This window comes from Sciurus carolinensis, chromosome 1 (assembly GCF_902686445.1).
Source record: "Sciurus carolinensis chromosome 1, mSciCar1.2, whole genome shotgun sequence".
Lineage (NCBI taxonomy): Eukaryota > Metazoa > Chordata > Mammalia > Rodentia > Sciuridae > Sciurus > Sciurus carolinensis.
The window spans coordinates 111,720,767-111,740,961 of record NC_062213.1 but is presented as its reverse complement, the minus strand read 5'-3'; the positions used below and the strand labels follow the sequence as shown (position 1 = coordinate 111,740,961).

The 20,195-nt window shown below is 34.6% G+C and overlaps 1 protein-coding gene across 1 annotated transcript in view; it reads left to right on the top strand.

Moving 5' to 3' along the window:
* Positions 1 to 18,954, top strand: part of Gnai3 (G protein subunit alpha i3) — a 39,312-nt gene extending 20,358 nt beyond the window's left edge. Inside the window, exons 2-9 of the mRNA XM_047557160.1 lie at positions 869 to 911; positions 1,019 to 1,160; positions 6,937 to 7,094; positions 9,079 to 9,207; positions 12,209 to 12,338; positions 12,930 to 13,083; positions 17,436 to 17,648; positions 17,740 to 18,954. Coding sequence (XP_047413116.1) covers positions 869 to 911; positions 1,019 to 1,160; positions 6,937 to 7,094; positions 9,079 to 9,207; positions 12,209 to 12,338; positions 12,930 to 13,083; positions 17,436 to 17,626 — 947 coding nt within the window. The 3' untranslated portion in view covers positions 17,627 to 17,648; positions 17,740 to 18,954. The remainder of the gene's footprint in view (positions 1 to 868; positions 912 to 1,018; positions 1,161 to 6,936; positions 7,095 to 9,078; positions 9,208 to 12,208; positions 12,339 to 12,929; positions 13,084 to 17,435; positions 17,649 to 17,739) is intronic.
* The last annotated feature ends 1,241 nt before the right edge of the window (positions 18,955 to 20,195 follow it).

Here is a 20,195-nt window from a genome sequence, read left to right as displayed (position 1 = left end):
GTAACATAGGAAATTGTAGAAGTCTTGACTGTGAGCAGGTAAAATGAAGTAGTGTGTAAGGAGAGAGGTTAGTCATCCAGTTCATCCATTGATGAAGGTCAAGCATACTAAAGGAAGTGCAGATAGATTGGTAGATTTGGTTATGTGAAAATGAGATAATTTTTCCTGATCACTTTAATTTTTCTAAGATGGGGGCAGGATCATCAGGGTGTAATGTTGGAGAGAGAGGTGATGGTGTTGAGGCATCTTGGAAGGTGGGAGAGTTAATTGACTAGGGAAGATCTGGCAGGCAGATTGTCAAGGAGTTCCGGAGGCCTATTTGACATTAGTGATCATTAGCTCACAATGATTCTTATTCTGCAATGAGGGAATTATAGTGTTAAAGGTCTGGAGGAGATGTATAGTGAAAAGGTGGGGAAGACAATGCTTTTATTCTGCTTCTGTTTTGACAAGAAGTCAAATGTCTCTTAAGTCCTATGATGAGAGTATTACTTTTGAAATGTTCCTCCAGTTCATAATCAAGTAGTCAACAAAGGAATTAATTAAATAATCATTACCTTTTTGCTTATATTCACTGTGTATATGATGTTTTATGATGAGTTTCTAGAAATGCTTCTTGAGTATGTCTGTTGAAGCAAGCACGTCCTGGGACACTTTGAATAGATTATTCTTTGTTGCTGAGTTATGTAAGGAGAGTAAAATGCTTTAATGGAGAACCTCCATAGTTTCTTCCTGATAGACATAACAGCCTCACCCAGATTCCCTAGGACCTGTGGTTTTCATTAATTTAGAGTTATCACTTATGTTGATTTCATACTTTTTATGTTTGAATCAGAGAAATTGAAAATCTGTTCTTGTTTTCTTTCAGGTGCTGGAGAATCTGGTAAAAGTACCATTGTGAAACAGATGAAGTGAGTTGGAACATGGCTTTTTGTAGATTTCTTCCCAATGGGTAAAAAGTCCATAGTATCTTTTCATTTTAGGTCCATGGTATTGATTTGTGGTTTTCTTTTTAAAGAATCATTCATGAGGATGGTTATTCAGAGGAAGAATGTAAACAGTATAAAGTTGTTGTCTACAGCAATACTATACAGTCTATCATTGCGATCATCAGAGCCATGGGACGGCTAAAGATTGATTTTGGGGAAACTGCCAGAGCAGTAAGTGTTTCTCATTTCCTCTTCACTTGCTTTTATTCAGTATGTGTAAGTTAAGCAGAAATTTTAGGTCATGTTTTAGGGGAATGAATTTAAGTAACAACATAAGATGTAACAAAGTACTGTGTGTTCATTTGAACAGTGTTAACAATCTGCTTTAGAAAATACTAGATTACTACCACAAGTGACTAGGAAGTGGAATTTTGTAGATATACTATAGATTTCTGCAATGACTTCTATTCAGTTGCTTCTTTTACAACACTGTTGACATTTATTTTATAGTCGTTAATGATAATAGTAAATTAAAATAATCTAAAAGAAAGGTTGCCATGATACGTAACTTTGCTTTGTGAGGTGTAGAGATTAAAAGCAAAAGTATTTTCCCAGAATAAACTCGGTAACAACATGAGCACTAAGTCCAAATTTTGGGGGGTGATTTTTAGGAATTCAAGAATATTACATCTTTATACTACATTGAACCACAGGCTAATAGAATTGGATTGTACAAAATTATAGTATATTCTTTAATGCCTTTCACATATCAAATATTAAAAAGCTATATTGATTAATTATAATAATACTTAGTGGACCTTGAAGGTCTAGTTTATAAATTAGGAGGTTTGATGCTATTGGTGAGAGGGCCACAATGAAGGCAGGAGATGGTTTATGTTATCATCAGCCAAATTTCAAGAAAAGTATAGAATTATTTCCTAGAACTAGTCCTTTTCCTTTTCTTTCTACCCCCTCTTCTTTGTACTAACTTTTTTCCTGTGATCTTACTTTCCTCCACTTTCTAATTCTTCCCTATCACCTCACTCTGCTTCTCTTTTGTATTTTTTGTATCTGATAATTAGTTAGTAATACTGTATGTGTTCTCTTCCCTCTCTCTGTTGACTTTTTCCCCATTTCAGTTCTTTATTTCTCCTTTTTCTTTCCCCCTTTTTTCTTTCTCCTCTCCCTTTCACTTATTTCCTTTATCAAGTATGTTGTCATTAATTTTTAGGTCCTAATACTCCTATATCACTGGATGGAGTTGACATCATTAATCTCTCCCAGGCTCCTGAATCATCTAACTTTCTAGTACCGCCTGTTCTATTCTACAGTCCTATGTAATTTTGTTGTTTCTCTCTTTGTTTTTTCTTTCACATATAAAATTTATATTTGCAGTTCCTCTCTTCCTTTAGTTTTTCTGTGGTTACCTAGAGAGTGAATGGAAAGAATAGAGCTGAGTGTGGGATAGGTTCCTTCTTTATATCTGCTTAAGGGTGAAAGTATGAAGCTCATTATAAAGATCCTCTTTATAGACCTATAGAGAGGGTTTATCATGGGGAAGAAAGAGTAGGTTGGTGAGAGATTAAATGGTAAGGGAAAAATGTTTTTGGCTAAAAGAGCATTTCCAGAACCAGAAGAGCAAAAATATGTAGTAATGGCTCCCTCTATTTTGAAATTTCTAAAGTAGAATATCATCATATTAAAAAAAATAAATAAATAATGCTTCATGAGGTTATTCGAATACCTACATGAATATAGGTCAGATTTCAAATCAAAGGACTGCCAAATCTTCAAAAATTAGATAAATCATTATGCCATATATTTAGAAGGGCTTGCTCACTGTTGAGTGTGTTTGGCAATTTGTGTAATGCTTAAACTTTTCTTAATCATTGATTCTTTTGTTTAAATCTTTTATCGTTGAGGGCTGGGGATGTCGCTTAGTGGTGGAGCACTTGCCTAGCATGTGCAAGGCCTGGGTTTGACCCCTAGCACTGCAAAAAAGAAAAAAAAAACATCATCTTTGAAAAAGAAAAGAGGAATATAGATCTTAAATGAATATTTTTAGAGAAGGTTCAGCCTTAAATATGACTAGATAGGAAAGAATATGGAAAGAATCTTAAAGGAGGGAATATTATTAGGCAAAAAAACATTAAGACCAAAGACCCAACCAGAGTTTGGCAAAAATGTACTGTGGGCAGTTTTGTTTTGCTTAGGTAGATGTAAAGTTTGGATAATGGTGAAGTTTTAGGAGTTTTTGTTTATGATTTTTATCTATGATTTGAAATGCCTTTTGCTTATTTATTTTGTCTTGATGACTGCTTAATATTAATATGTGACTGCTCCCATTTTCCCTGTACTTTTTCTTTATAGTGTATATGTTTATTTTTAATATTCACATTTCTCTATCTGGAATCTCTTAAGGTAGATAAAATACTTAGGAAAATCATTCCATGAGACCCTTTTATTTTTAAACTTATAAGTAGGGATGAATAGAATGAAACTGATTTCTTATAGCCCTTTCTGACCTCTCTACCTCTCACATATTTTAAGCTTAAAAGCTGTACTACTTATAAAACAATGTGTGTGACACATGACATTTTGCTTATATCTCTCTTTGTTACTTATTCCTTCTGCTGTCTTTGTTCCCTTCTTTTAGGACCTTGTTATTTTGGGGGGAAAAATCTATAAACTTTTTGAATTTTTCCCTGAGGGATTTATTCTTTCCTCTAGTCTTCCAGGGTTTTTAAATGCTTTAAATCTCTTCTTTCTGTTCTGCTTCCTGGGCTAAAGGGGAAGAAGAAAATAATTTTTTCCTTAAATTTGATTGTTTTATTCCCTGTGGCATGTTTAAACTTTAACTCTCCCTCCCCACCCCCCATCCTCGCCACACACACACATTTTTTAATTGGTGCATTGTAGCTTTGCGTAATGATGGGATTTGTTGTTACATATTTGTACATGCACACAATATAACAATATAATTTGGCCATATCACTCCCCGGCACTTCCCTCCCTCCTTCCCCATCTTCCATCTCTGAATCACTTTTCGGTATTGATCCCTTTGATTTTTATGAGATCCCCTTCATCTTTCTTTTCCTTTTTCTTCTCTAGCTTTCACATATGAGAGAAAACATGACCCTTGACCTTCTGAGTTTGACTGATTTGGCTTAACATAATGAATGGTCTCTAGTTCTATCCATTTTCCTGCAAGTGACATAATTTTATTTGTGACTGAATAAAACTCCATTGTGTGTGTGTGTGTGTGTATGTGTATGTGTATACATACCACATTTTCTTTATCCATTCATGCATTGATAGACACCTAGGCTCCATAGTTTGGCTATTGTAAATTCTGCTGCTGTAAAATATAGGTGTGCATGTATAACTATAATATGACGACTTTAATTCTTTAGGATAAATACCAAGGAGTGGTGTTACTGGGTCATATGGTGGTTCCAGGCCTAATCTTTTGAGGAACCTCCATACTGATTTCCGGATTGGTTGTACAAATTTACAGTATCACCAATAGCATAAAAGTGTTTTTCTCCATCCTCTCTAGCATTTATTATTATTTGTATTCTTGATGACTGCCATTCTTAAAATTGTTGTGAGATGAAATCTCTGTGTAGTTTTGATTTGCATTTCCCTAATTGCTAATGATGTTGAACATTTTTTATACATTTGTTGGCCATTTGTATTTTTTCTTAAAAATTGCCTATTTAATTCATTTTCCCATTTATTAATTGTGTTATTTTATTTTTTGGTGTTAAGTTCTTTGAGTTCTTTATATATTCAAATAAAAGTTTTTTGAGTTCTTTATATATTCCAAATATCAATCCTCTGTCAGAAGAGTAGCTAGCAATGATTTTTTTCCCATTCTGTAGGTGCTCTCTCTTCACATTCCAAATCATTTCCTTTGCTGGGCAGAAGCTTTTTAATTTGGTGCTGTCCCATTTATTAACTCTTGGCATTTTTCCTGAATTTCAGGGGTCCTATTGAAAAAATAGTTGCCTGTACCTATATATGCTTGAGTGTTGACCCTACATTTTCTTCTAGGAGTTGCATAGTTTCTGTTCTAATTCCCAACTCTTTGATCCATTTTGAGTTGATTTGTGTGTGTGTGTGTGTGTGCAGGGTGAAAGATAAAGGTCAAGTCTTATTTTGGTTTTATGCTAGTACCATGTAGTTTTTGTTACTATGATTCTGTTAGTATAATTTGAAGTTAGGTATTGTGAAGCTTCCAGTATTGCTTTTTTGGCTTAGAATTGCTTTGGCTATTCTGAATTTTATACTTCCAAATGAATTTTAGGACTGTCTTTCTAGTTCTGTGAAGAATGTTACTGATATTTTGATTGAGATTACATTGAAACTGTATGTTGCTTTTGGTAGTATGGCCATTTTAACAATATTAATTTGGCCTGTCCATGAACATGGGAGGTTTTCCTGTCTTCTGAAGTCTTCTTCAATTTTGTTCTTCATTGTGATCTATAGTTTTCATTGTAGAGGTCTTTCACCTCCTTGGTTAGATTTATTCCTAGTTCCCCACTTTCCCTGAAGGCTATTTTGAATGAAGTTGTTTTCCTGATTTCTTTCTTAGCAGATTCATTGTTGGTATATAGGAAAGCTATTGATTTTTGTATGTTGATTTTGTAACTTGCTACTTTGCCAAATTTGTTTATTAACTCTAGCAGTTTTTTGGTAGCCTTTTTTTTTAATCTTCTAGGTATAGGATGATATCTTTGAAAACAGTAATAATTTTACTTTTTCATTTCATATTTTTTGTCCCTTTTATTTCCTTCTCTTGCCTAATTGCTCTGGCTAGAATTTCTAGCACTATATTAAATACGAGTGGTGAGGGTGGACATCCTTGTCTTGTTCCAGATTTTAAAGGAAATGCTTTCAGTTTTTCCCCATTTACTGTGAGGCTAGCTTTATGATATTCAGTTAGTTCCTTTTATCCATAGTTTCTTCAGTGTTTTTCTCAGGAATGGGTACTGAATTTTGTCAAGTCTCCTGTGCATCTATAGAGATGACTAAGTGATTTATGGCCTTAATTCTTTTTATGCAATGAATTACTATTAAACCATCCTTGTATCTCTGGAATAAAACCAAGTTGGTTGTTATGATCTTATGTTGTTGAACACAATTTGCTATTATTTTGTTAAGTATTTTTGTATCTAAGTTCATCAGAGATATCCTTATCTGGTTTGGTATAAGTATGATGCTGACTTCATAAAATGAATTTGGAAGTGTTCCATCCCTTTCTATTTCATGGAGTAATTCGAGTAGTATAGGTATTAGTTCTTAAAAGACTTGGCAAAATTCTGCTAAGAATCCTGGGCTTTTTTTTTTTTTTTTCTTTTCTTTTCGGAAGGGTTTTTTTTACTGCTTCTATCTTGTTACAAGTTATTGATCTGTTTAGGTTTTCTGTTTCCTCTTCATTCAGTTTTGGCAAGATTGTATTTGTCTAGAAATATATCCATTTCTTCTAGGTTTTCCAAAATTGGAATTTGTTTTCCTAATAGTCCCTAATAATATCCTGTGATGTCTGTGATTTCTCCTTATTCATCTCTAATTTTATTAATTTGAGTTTTTTTTTTTTCTTTTGATTAGTTTGGCTAAGGGCTTATTAAACTTAACCTCTTAATGTGCTGGTCTTTTCATTACTATATTTAATTGTAGGCTTCCCTTAATAGAATGGGAATGTATTACATACCAGTTTTCTTTTAGTAATCATGAGTAACCAGGATGGTTATTTTTCTGAGGATGGTGGTGTGGTGTGGAGAAATTAGGGCGCCGTAAAATCATTCCTCAGCTCAGTTCTGGACTAAGACTATAATGAAGTGAGATAGATTGACAATTAATTGTAAATTCTCCCATGGTGCCTTACTAGAAAAGGTCTTCGAAACACCTCTAAAGTGTGACATTTTGTGTGTGTCTTTAATGAGACTATAATCAAGTTTTAAAGAATGGAGAATCATCTCTCTCTCTTAATTGCTTTCTTCAGGATGATGCTCGCCAATTATTTGTTTTAGCTGGCAGTGCTGAAGAAGGAGTCATGACTTCAGAACTAGCAGGAGTGATTAAACGGTTATGGCGAGATGGTGGGGTGCAGGCATGCTTCAACAGGTCCAGGGAGTATCAGCTTAATGATTCTGCTTCATAGTAAGTAATTTTGCTCTATGAATCCATAACTACATAACATCATGGCCCTAGAGAAAGTTCAGTGCCCATCCCTAAGGAAATGTTTAAGTAATAGAAACTCTTAGAAGTTTATAGGCTCTTTTATTAAAAATTGTCTCAGTTTAGAATTATAGAGGTCTTGGTCATTTATATGATTAGTAGAAAAGAGTTCTTCTTGGAGTATAAATGGAAGATTTGGCACCACAAAATTAGCTTCATGGTATATTTATAAGCAAGCAAAGGAGAGACATCTACTGTAGCTGGGTCCTGGATCGCTTCCAGCTCTAGTAAGTTCTCTGTGCATAAGGATTTGGCACTGATAGCAGCTGGAGAGGGAAATTAGAATTGTGACACTCCTTTTCATGCAACCGGTTCTCTATATGTGGGCTGCATGATATGATTTCTGTGGTACTAGCACCAATTACAAATCTTTTGCCAGATTTCAATAGTAGACTTAATATAGAAAGAGAACATTGAATCATAAAATAAAGTTTGAAGCCTATTTTTGTTAATGAAATTTTCTTGGATGTTAGTTTTAGAAAATTGGTTATTAATACTTAGATTGCACTATTATATGTCATTCCATTTTGACCCTGTCCACATTTGTTTTTAAGATCTATATTGGCAGTGTATTTTTTTGTTTGTTTCATTATACTTTTGGGAGAACTTGATGAGTACTTGTTATCTGTGTCCCCCTCTGTACTACATGAAAGCACTTAAACATTAGGTAATTTCTCCAATATTATATTTTCCTACTTTCTCATTCTTATTTATCACAAATTGTTATAAGAAATTAAATGATATTTGAGAAGCTTGCTTATTCTTTCAATGGAAATGACTTTGGAAATATTTTAAGATTCTTGCTCACCTTTTAATCACATTTTTTAGTTGGAGATATTAATTCAAATAATTCTCCCCATGGTCATCAGAGGTAGATTTTAATTGTAAGTTCTGAATCTGCTAACTACATGTGGTTTAAAAAGTTGGATTTTTCCCTCCATAATTATTCATCTAACCTGGACTTCTAAACATTAATGGTTATATATGGTTTTATAGAAGATCTTTAATGATTCACTTATATTGGTGCCACCTGCTCTTCAGTTTTTCAACCTGGAATCAGTGGAGAATTTGGCTTTTTTTTTGTTGTTGTTGTTTGTTTGTTTGAGGTGGGATACTCACACTTAAACTCAGAGGCATTCAGCCACTGAGCCACATCCCCAGCCCTATTTAGAGACAGAGTCTCACTGAGTTGCTTAACGCCTCACTTTTGCTGAGGCTGACTTTGAACTCATGATCCTCCTACCTTAGCTTCCTGAGCTGCTGGGGAGAATTTGGTTTTTAAGCAGTCTTTTAATTATTCCACTGAACAAAAATTAAATTTTTCTTTTATAATTTGTTTTTGACTTAAGTTAACAAAACAAAAACAGGATTAGGGGCTGTTTTTCAGTGGTTGAGGACTTGCCTACCATGTATGAGGCCCTTGGTTTGAAAACAGCCCCCCCAAATTTATTATCCTTCCTGAATGAAAACAGGAAATATTCATTCTTACTGTAGTTCTCTTCTTAGTTTTAGTAATTCAAATGCCATTCTCTAATGTTTTAGCAAGAAGTTAAAACTGCAAATGACCCATTAAGCTTAAATGTCAGAGAACTTTGGTTTTCCTACTATAAACTTCAGGAATTTTTCTTAAGTAACATTGTCATGTAGTTTTTAAAATTGGCCCTCACAGTGTAATTCTGTAGAATTAAAACTACTTTTGTTAGTGTACACATAGCCTACTTTAATTGTTCTGTGCTAGGTTCACATTTTTCCTCATTACCATTCCATGGTACAGAGATCTGGTTTTGTTCTGCCACATTAGTGACAGGTTCAGAATCTACTTTTGGCAAGGAATCGTTTAGTCTGTTAACTCACAGTGCACATGATTGGCTTCATCAGGTAAAAAAGAAATGTATATTTTATTTAGTTACCTAAATGATCTGGATAGAATATCCCAAACCAACTACATTCCAACTCAGCAAGATGTTCTTCGGACAAGAGTGAAGACCACAGGCATTGTGGAAACACATTTCACCTTCAAAGATTTATACTTCAAGTAAGTCTTTAGCCTTTTTGCTAGATAAGCCTAATACAAACTTTAGCCTCTCTTACATTCAGTATGCTCTAAAATTTCTCTAGGTGATATTCCTTGTTTTAGAAACATATAATCATATTATCTGCATAATCTGAATGTTTTAACTGATTGGGAGCCCAAACATTTCTTTTTTTATCCAAGTAGAATAAAATATTTGGTGCATTCAGATGAAATTAAATTCAGAATTAAATTGTAGTTTACCCACTCATAGACTCAATCATGTGATTACCAATTTGTGTTACTTTTAATTTTATTCTTTACAGCTACTTTTTTTTAGTCTTGAAAACAGATATTGAATGTTTAGAAGGATAACAAAACTAAATAGATATAACTTTCTGATTAGTTATGTGGCTTTGTTCTGCCATTTTTATATTAAATTTGAAATAGCAGTGTCATTCCTTTCTTATTGGTTCCCATTTTACTTTAAGGAGATCGATCTAATATTGGCATGGCTCTTGGATTGGTGTTTGCATAGAATCATGTACAACTAAGTTCTTAGTACAGTGCAGAAAGGAAAATGAACTTGAAGATAGAGGTATTTTGGGGCAATATGATGACATATAAATGGTGATTGTTTTAGAGAGAAAATTCTAGTATTTTAAAACAAAGAATTTTCTCATAGCATCAGAATTAATTCTAAGACAAGCCACAGCTTGTCTCTGTGTTAATGGTCTTTTATAAATAATAGAACAATTTCTTTGGTTCCCATTTTCTACTTTTGAGACCTTTGAGTTTAGGAGTGAGCTTTTCCCTTTAATACATGATGTACATTTTGGTTTCTTTATGCTTATATGTAGAATGTGATAGCATTATTGCATACAAAGGTAAATAACCACTGCCATAAATCTTCTCAGTTTTCTTTTCTTTGAAACAGTTGCTTTCCAGAATTTGTGAAATCCATAGATAGTTACATATTACTAGGTACTACTTGTGGTCTTGAAATTGTAATACACCAAACATATTTGGAACCTGGTGCAGTGTATTAATAGTTAAGCTGAATGTTTTTAGAATAGACTGGCTGCCTATCTTTCTGATGGATTTATTTAACAAGAGCAGTAAAAACCACATGGATTATCAAGTGACACATAGGAATGAGATGTTTCTTTGTTTTCTGTGAATTTAGCAAATTTTTTATAATTAAGTGTTCTGATCATTATTTAGTGTTAATAGATTGTTCTTTAAGTAAATCCTGTCTGTTGGAATAAGTAGCAGATTGAATTAAAGTGCCACGACACTTTATTATTGGCTTGTAGAGATATCTTGTTATGAAGTACTATCATTTCTTCCTTTTCCTCTTCTCTCTAGGCAAAACCACTATCCATTTATTCAAACATTTATTGAGCATCTACCATATGCAAGGCATTGTGTAATTGCTTACTTGCCTCTCAGTTATGAGGTAATGTTTATAAAATGTTGATCTGTCAGTGAATGATAATGTAAATGTTAATATGTACTAAAAGCCCACCTTGGAACTTCATGATGTTCTACCACATTTATGAACTTTGTGGAAGAAAATGTGGGAGTAAACTAGAATTATTGGTTTACTGGTATCTCCCCTTGAAAGGGTTCCATGGTGAAATATGTGGTGTTAACCTTCCTACAACCTGTGATATGACCCTGTATTAAAGCCAGCTTGTGATTGCATCATTTCAGGTGTCATGCATGACCAAAGGTTGAATAAAGAACTGTACAAGATCAACCAAAAGGAAGAGTTGGGTCATGAAGAAATAAGATGAATGTTCTCTTTCAAATATTCATCAAAAAAACACCAACTGTATCTTATATTTCTCAATCTCTGGGAGTTAAATAATCCCCGGAAATTTAGGTCCCTAGTTATTCTAGATCTGACAAACCAATATAGCAGAGTTTAACCTTTAAAATTTTTATCATTGTTATCAAATGTAGATTTTAAGAGTTTTTATCTATCCATTTGCATGCCTACCCCATCAGACCCAAGTTATCAGCTAAAAGACACTGTTATAGTCCTTTGCATTATAGTAAATAGGTGAGGACACTATTGACAGCACATTACTAGAGTGTGATGGAATAAAACTAACCTGTAGTGAAACATAAAGTGCTTGAATAATTGAGATTTCATGTTATTACTTATTAGGTTCAAGTAAGACTTGAAGTTGGAAAATACTAGTCAAGGATTTTTAAAAGATATTGAGTTCCTAGAGTCCCACCATAAAATATAATTTATCAAATTTTTTTATACTTTCTCTCTAAAATATTTTGACTTAACATAGGGAAAACAAACTTGGGAACCAGTGGGTAGACGTTGGAAAGCAGAATACAAGTTTGGGACTTAGAGACGAACGATTTTGAGAGGCAGATAGGTGGTATGGATGAGTATGGATGCTAGAGTTAGAGTGCTTGGGTCCAGATCCTCATCCCTATCTTTTTAGTAGCGTGCCTTTGAGAAAATTATCTGACATATCTATGCCTTAATTCCTTCATCTATAAAAGGAGGATGATAATAATACAACTTTTGGGTTGTTAGGAGAGTAAAGTGAGTAAATGTTAAGATGTCGAGGGTAGTGTCTGGCACAATGGTAAACACTCAATAAATATTGGTTTTATTATGATTACTATTATCTTAAGCTGTATTATTCAGCTCTTCATTTTTCCTTTCTCTCCCCCCTCCTTCCCTTAATCCATTTCTGTGCCTATTTTGCTGACATTTGGCATGTCCAGTAACAAGTTTTGATAGGGAAGAAACTCAACTATCTACTTAAATGAGAACTTAAATTATTCCTAAATTTTATTTTCTCATGTTGCTCTTTTTTACTTTTAGTCACAGATAATTATTTTGGCTACATTTTATCTGCTTCTTTTTTGTATTTTCTATTATAAGAGAGGTTTTGAATATGTAATAATGGAAAGTTTTCTAATCATTACAGTTAAGGGGGAGGTATAAATGTGTCCTTGCTGAATTTGTGCTTTCTTTTTCCTTGCTCAGGATGTTTGATGTAGGTGGCCAAAGATCAGAACGAAAAAAGTGGATTCACTGTTTTGAGGGGGTAACAGCAATTATCTTCTGTGTGGCCCTCAGTGATTATGACCTTGTTTTGGCTGAGGATGAGGAGATGGTATGTTGAAGCTTCTGGTTAAAAGACTGGCTGATGTAGCCAGGAAATAGAAAATAACTCCCAGGAAGATTGGGTGTGTCCACTTGTTCACTAAACCAAAACTTAAGATCCTTAGTTTTTCTGTGTGTCAGTGAGAGTAGATTTTCAAAATGAATTATTCCATCTCTTGAGATGTAATAGCCCACATTGAGTATGTGGACAAGGGCTAAGCCCTTTTCTTGGCCAGCCCTTCTTCCCACCAAGAATTGTAAAAATGAGGACTGAATCAACTTTGTTATTAGTGCCTGACATATCTCCATGAATCCCATTCACTGCTTTAAAACCAGATGGTCTGTTTTTTTATTAAATTAATCCACTTTTACTTTTTGCTGTCCTATTCTTTTTTGGGTTACTAGAAATTGAACACAGGGATGCTTTACCACTGAGCTATATCCCCAACCCTTTTTTTTCATTTTGAGACAGGGTCTTGCTATGTTGTTGAGGCTGGCTTCAACTTTCAGTCCTCCTGCCTAAGCCTCCCCAGTTGCTGGGATTACAGGCATGTGCATCACCCATCCTGGTTTGACTTACGGTCCTTTGATTCTTTTTCAGAACCGAATGCATGAAAGCATGAAACTGTTTGACAGCATTTGTAACAACAAATGGTTCACGGACACTTCAATCATTCTCTTCCTTAACAAGAAAGACCTTTTTGAAGAAAAAATAAAGAGGAGTCCATTAACTATCTGTTATCCAGAATATACAGGTAAGGGTTCATGAAAGATTTTATTGGAAGTATGTATCTCAGGTCAACACTTCAGTGACATTTGTCCAACCAACTTGTTTGTTTTTGTGGTACTGAGGATTGAAGCCAGGGGGCTTTACCACTGAGCCACATCTTGAGCCCTTTTTGCTTTTTTATTTTGAGACACAGCCTTGCTAAATTGCTCAAGCTGGCCTTAAACTTTCAATCCTCCTGCCTCAGCCTCCCAGGTAGCTGGGATTATATGCATGCACCACCATCCCTGGCTATGTTTTGTTTTAAATGCTTCATGTGTGCCCTAAAATGGAGAGTATTCATTGGCAATGGTATCTGCATTAAGCATAATGCTTAAGATTCCCTAAGCTGAGTACTATTTCAGACATAATCAAGTTTTCTATCTTAAATTTCTATCTTCATTTTTTGAGGAGAGTAAACAAGGATAACCATTAAAATTTCATATATGTTCAAGAAAATACAGGATAAGATGCATTGTGCTCAAGAAACTCATCTGGTTTCAGAAAGAGAAACAAATAATTTTATTGTTTAAAATGTGCATTGATGGAAGAAACAAAGAAATGGTTCACTCGGATGGACTCAGCATAGTCTTTTTCTAAAGGAATGAAACTTACATGAGCTAGGAAGAAGATGAATTGGAAGTCTTCAGGCAGACAGGATAAAAGCATTTTAGAAAAAGAAAATAGCATACTTGACAATATGGAGGTTACAAAAATGACAGGACTTGTTCTGGAACCTTGTGGTATTTAGAAATTTAAAGTGGTAGGAAAGCAGTAGTTAGATGAGTAATTAGATGGTCAGGAATCAGCTCATGGAGAGATAGTGAGGAATTGTTGGAAGATTTTAATTGGGGTGCATAAGGTAGTATAAATACTGCTGTAAAAAAATTATGCAATAAATGATATTAAATACAGCAAATAGGGCAGTTGAATTAGGAAGAACTTTGCTAGAATGTAGATAAAAATTTTGGGGAAGGACCCAGGGATAGCTCATATAAGCCAAGGTCAAGAATGCAGATAGGTATTAGAATGGAATTGAAACTAGGAAATACAGAGCTGTTAGGAATTCTGGAAGCACTTTAAAAATTTTTTTTTTTTTTAGTTGTAGATGGACACAATACCCTTGTTTTATTTGTTTTTATGTGGTGGAACCCAGTGCCTCACACATGCTAGGCAAGTGCTCTACCACAAAACTATAACACCAATCCCTGGAAACACTCTTTATCCTCATCTGTTTTCTGTCCTGTGTTTCTTCTTTATTCTTGTTTCTCTTTTTACCAGCTTCCTGTGCTACTTTGCTTTTGTGATAAAAAATGGCCTTGTCTAGATTTTTGTTTCTCCTCCATTAGAAAGACCAGGCTGGATTAGGATTGCTTGGTCCTAAGTTTGAATTCCTAGGATAGACATTCTGGCCATGGTTAAATCAGGCTAAAATCCATGGGCCAGTCACTTGAGGTCAGGGGTGCAGACATGACTACCAGGGAGATCTGAGTCAGGTATTCCCAGGAAAGGACAACTCTTGTTAGCTGAGGCACTGTAAGTGCTTTCTATAAGAAATGGAAAGGATGTGGTAAGGGTGAGGAAGTGAGAAGAGTTAAAGGAACCCATCCATATTTCTGTCTCAACTGAATGTTGGTGCTGTGATCTGAATTCATATTTAGGATTGTTATTTTGAAATATCTGTGGAACATCCAGATGGAGACGTGTGTTAGTGGCCTGGGAACTTTGGGAAAAGTTGGGTTTGATATATAGATTTGTGATCATCTGTAATTAAAACATGGATGGAATAATACAGGGAGAGGATATTATAGGATGAAGAGAGAAAAGAATCACCAATAGAATGAGAAAGGAGAGAAAATGGTTCATAAAGGATACAAAGAGAAGAACTAGTAGATGCAAAGTATCGTAAAAGCCGAGAGGAGAGTTTAAAAAGTGTGAGGACTAGTCAACAGTGTCATGTGCAGGTAAGTAAAAGTAAGATACACACTGAAAGATGGTCTTTGGAGGTGTCACTTAGGAAATTGTTGACTGTTCTTGAGAACATGTCAGTGGAATGGTGAGAGTAGAGCTAGGTACAATGAATTATGAATGGGAAGTGAAGAACTCAAGAAAAGTGTGAACTGCCTTTGAGCAGTGTGGTTTTAAGGGGAAGGGCAGATTTAAGAGTGTTCATAGGCTTAGGGTAAGTTCCTATGGCAAAAGACAGGCTGTTGGAAGCAGATTTAATTGGTGGCGCAAGATTCACAACTAGGTGGGAAAAGAAAGAATTAAGAGTCTAGGTAGGGGCTGGGGATATAGCTCAGTTGGTAGAGTGCTTGCCTTGCTAGCACAAGGTCCTGGGTTCGATCCCCAGCACCGCAAAAAAAAAAGAGTCTAGGTAGGATGGATGGATAAATAAATTATGACATATACATACAATGAATGTGATATAGCCAAAGAAGGGAAAAAAATACTGATAGCTCTGCTCTATCTTGGATGTATGTCAAAAACATACCAAGTAAAAGAAACCAAACACAAAAGATCATATATTATGTGATTCCTCTGTATAGAATATCCAAAATAGTTAAATTCATAGAGATAGAAATCATGTTGGTGTTTACCAGGGGAGGAAATATGGAGAACATGAGGAACAGTTACTTAATGGGAATAGGTCATTTCTTTGGAATGGTAAAAAAAAAGTTTTAAAGCTACAGAAGTATGATAGTGTAACATTATGAATGCATTAAATGATAAGGGATTGTACACTTTAAAATTGTTGTGTTGGGTGAATTTCCCTTGATAATTAAAAAAAAAAAGTCTAGGTAGTCAGTTTTTAAATTCCTTTTGTTTTAGTATTGGGGATTGAACCCAGGGGTGCTTAACCACTGAGCCACATCCCGAGCCCTTTTTAATTTTATGTTGAGAAAGGGTCTCACTGAGTTGCTTATGACCTCGCTAAGTTGCTGAGGCTGGTCTCAAACTTGTGATCCTCCTTCCCCAGTCTCCTGAGTCACTGGGATTACAGGCATGTGCCACCTCACCTGGAAGAGTCATTAGTGTTTGAACAGAAAGGAAAGACATCTCTAAATCCATAGAGCAGATATTGGTAACTTTTTAAATTAGGTGTTAGGCTAAAAAGTTGAGGTATACTTTAAACCTCAGGGCCTCTGTTTTCTCAGGAAAGCAGGAATTGTCATCTGTTCAGAGTGAGGAACAAAGGGAGGTGGCAATTAGATGAGTTTATAGAAAGTAGGCACATTTTTAGGATGGAAAGAGAAATCATACTCAAGTCAAAGGGTTAACATTAATTTTGAAGGACCCCCCAGGAGTCTTCACCAAGGCAGAGAGCCTTCAGTATCATATCCATTTTGTTGTGAATTTAACATTTCTAATTTCCTTTGACTTCATTAAAGATTCTTATAGTTATCCATTCTGACCAGATATAATTTACTTGTTACTCATTTGTCTGCTTTAATTTATTATGGGTTTCCTACAGATTTCAAGAAACCTAACTATAGGCACTTACAAAGCTGTCTTCCTTCAGTTCTTTAAGTATTTTGTTTGATATTCCTTCCTTTTCTAAACTCTTTGTTAACAAATTTTCTTTGTATTCTTGGTGATTGATTTTTTTTTCATGCTTGGTGTCATCGAAAACAAACTCTGATTCACTGGAATAAAAGTATGTAATGCCTTAAGTTTCCCTGGCTTTAGAGTCAATTTCAAGGGCTGGCAATGCGGCTTTAGTGGTTAAGTGCCCCTGAGTTCAATCCCCCGTACCAAAAAAAAGAAAAAGTTACAGATGTTATTGAAAGCAGGATTTACTTGCGGTTTCTAATTCCCCCCTAAAAATAACGGTTTCATTAAGCTATAATTCATAAACTATTTAAATCACATTTTTTAAAAGTGTATGATTGGACTCACCTTACCTTTTGCATCTGTTGGTTTGCCCCTTTGGTTGTCTAAATTATTACTTTGAAACTCTAAGGCTAAGCCCTGTTAAAACTATGGCATGATTTTGAAAAGAAATATGCCTTACCCTTTTGAATTCCTTATTTCAAGATCTTTTCAAGTGCACAGGCTCTCTTTGACCTTTTCAGCAACTGTGTCTTCTAGAAATGCACCCTCCTACTTCCCTTGTTTCCTTTTATTCTTTTATACTTTCCTCAGTCTTTGTGATTCTTTTATTTTAGTTTCAATGGGAGACTGCACTAATGAAGAATATAATGATGATAGAAATATAAAATTCTTTCTCTATTCAGTTGCAGCATGTTTCCTTTCTTCATAAGGAAATGGATGACCTGACTTTATTGAGTTCAGACAGTGGTTATAATTTGAACTGACAATATTAAGTATCTGTTTTAGGTTCTAATACATATGAAGAGGCAGCTGCTTACATCCAGTGCCAGTTTGAAGATCTGAACAGAAGAAAAGATACCAAGGAGATCTACACTCACTTCACCTGTGCCACAGACACCAAAAACGTGCAGTTTGTTTTTGATGCTGTTACAGATGTCATCATTAAAAACAACTTAAAGGAATGTGGACTTTATTGAAGAGGGTGGATGTTAGTAAAAGGTAAAAACATCATACAATTTAGCTAAAGTGCTATAGTGTAATCTCTCGGCTTTATAAACTTTTTCTAATTAAAAATGTTCTTCTTTTCTAGCTACAGCAGTATGGAGTGTTGAGACCAGACATCTTTTGCTGTCTCATGGGGCAGCTGCAAGCATGACGGGACCAGGGAATGGCAGAAGCATGCAGAATCTTAGCACTCTTTAGCACAATCTTCTGTATTAGGGAACATTTAATTGACATGAGATACTCAATTCAGACATTGGAATTGGAACAGCTATACAGCATGGTTTCCTCATCAAGACATCACTTGGATTTTATAATCTCAAATGTTTAGGGCAGATCTGAAGTTGAGGTGCTGCATTCTAGAACTTCAATATGTGGCTTAACTTTTTTTTTTTTTTTCCTTCTTAACAAATCACCAGTAGTTCATTTCTAAAATTTTTTTCATCAAGAGAAGAATAACTCATCTACTAAATTTTACTTCTTTATTTGCAAAAAATCTTGATTAAAACACAGTCTTAACTATGCATATGATGTCACCAGATCATCTTGAAAATATTCCTCTTAGTAGGAACTCTTCGTTTTTAACTCTTGGTGTGCTCAGAATATATATCCATAATTACTTAAAATTCTGTCCAGTTATAGGGGCTGTAAATGCAGCTTTTTTTTTTTTTAATGAAATTTATGTTACTATTATGTTGGAAGTAAACCGTGGTGGTTTCTAAATGGTAATTACATTTGAGAGGTCTGCAATAAGATTCTAGTTCTCTTTTCTTTAAGCTTATGTGGCTGAAGGTTAATCTTGTTTATGCTCATTACCAAATTACTAGGTAAATGCTGATGTAGTATGATAAAGTCAACTTCTTGGATACAGATACACCTAGGGCAGCTGTTAATTAAAAATGCAAATTGCTAAATTCCAAACAGGTCCAGTGACTTTGCTGCTACATATCTACTAAATTGACCACTTTGATATTCTTGCTTGTTTTTCTCAGTCATAGGGAGTTTTATATAAGGTGCCCCTTGTTTTCCATCTGTGGTCTTTTTTGTTGGGAGACATCTATAAAGTATATTAACAGTGCATGCTTTTACTTTGTAAATGTGGTGCCAAATCCCTGTTTGCCATTGTTTTTACTGTAGTAATGTTAAATGTAGTAATCCTTAGTCAGTAAGTTCTTTTACCCAAATGTTGCATTTTAGGACTTTTTTCCACTTTGTCATGTTTACAGATTTTAATCTGTTATAGTTGGCAGCAGTATTAAAATGGTGAGTAAAGAGTCCAGGTTTTCTCCTGTGTGTAACCAGTCTTTTCTGGAAGCATTGTCTTCTGTTTATTTTTACTGCTGCTGAGTGTGCTCAGCCTTTGTCTGAGAGTGGGTTTAGGTGGAAGGGTTCCTTGAGAGACTATTCCCTTGGTGTAATAGTATTGTGAATCTTGACTTATGGCTGAAGTATTTATGTCCTATCTGTGTACAAGTAATATGCAATCATAATCTATCCTCCAGATTTGTGTTTTGCTGGTGTACAGAATTATATTCACCTTAGCCTATAGGTCTTTTTGTTTAATGTACAGCATGTCATTAAATACTGAGCAGACCATTGGAGAAAGGCAAAGAAGAGAAGGCATTTTGAGCATTTCAAATCAGTAATTTGAGCAGTGCCTTTGGGGTCCAATCATTTTTAATTGGATTCTGTTTCATCTTTTGCTGTGACCTTATTCATTGAAGGTTGGTGGTTATCAAAGCTACTTCAGAAAGCAAGCCATAGCAGTTCAGGGCCTTTAGTGGGAAATTTTTTTTTAAACTTCTTACTCTTTTTGGAAAATCATAACTATGCATGTGGTATAGCTGTATTATCTAACACAGTTTTCATTAGGTGTAGGAAAACTTGATTTGAAAGAGGAAAATTATTAGCTTTAATTGGTGTTTGACTTAAAGTCCACAGTGTAAATATGGGTTGATAGGTCTTACTCATTTTGACTATCTCCTTTCCTTACTGTATTCTGTAATATAGGAAATGAGAACCAGTGAAATACTGTTATTATAGTTTTTCTGTACTCTGGGTTTAATGGAATGGTGTTGAAAATCTAAAGTAATAGATAATCCAAAGTTAATTTTACTTTGAAATGCATTTTATATTTTCATTTGAATATATCTATCTGATAACTTTTTTTTAATTAGCCCTTCTGTTAACAAAAAATAGTTCTATTTTTCTGTCTTGACACCATTTATATTCTCTATTCCAACCCTATTATCTCAAGTAACAACTAAATGTACATCCCTTGAGGATAGATGGGAGGCAGTTTAAGTCAATGCTTTTCAAGTATGGCTTGAATCATAATCACCTGGACCTATCTGAAGAGATTGAATTTTATCTGGTAGAGTGGTAATCTGTAACTTTCAAAAGATGATTCTTATCATCAGCTAGGCATTCAAATCACTAATTAATATTTTGAAATAAAAGATCTTTTCTTATAGCAGAGCCAAAAATGTCGGGATGAAACTTCACATCTGTGAACCTGGACAGAAGATTGATATTTTTAATCAG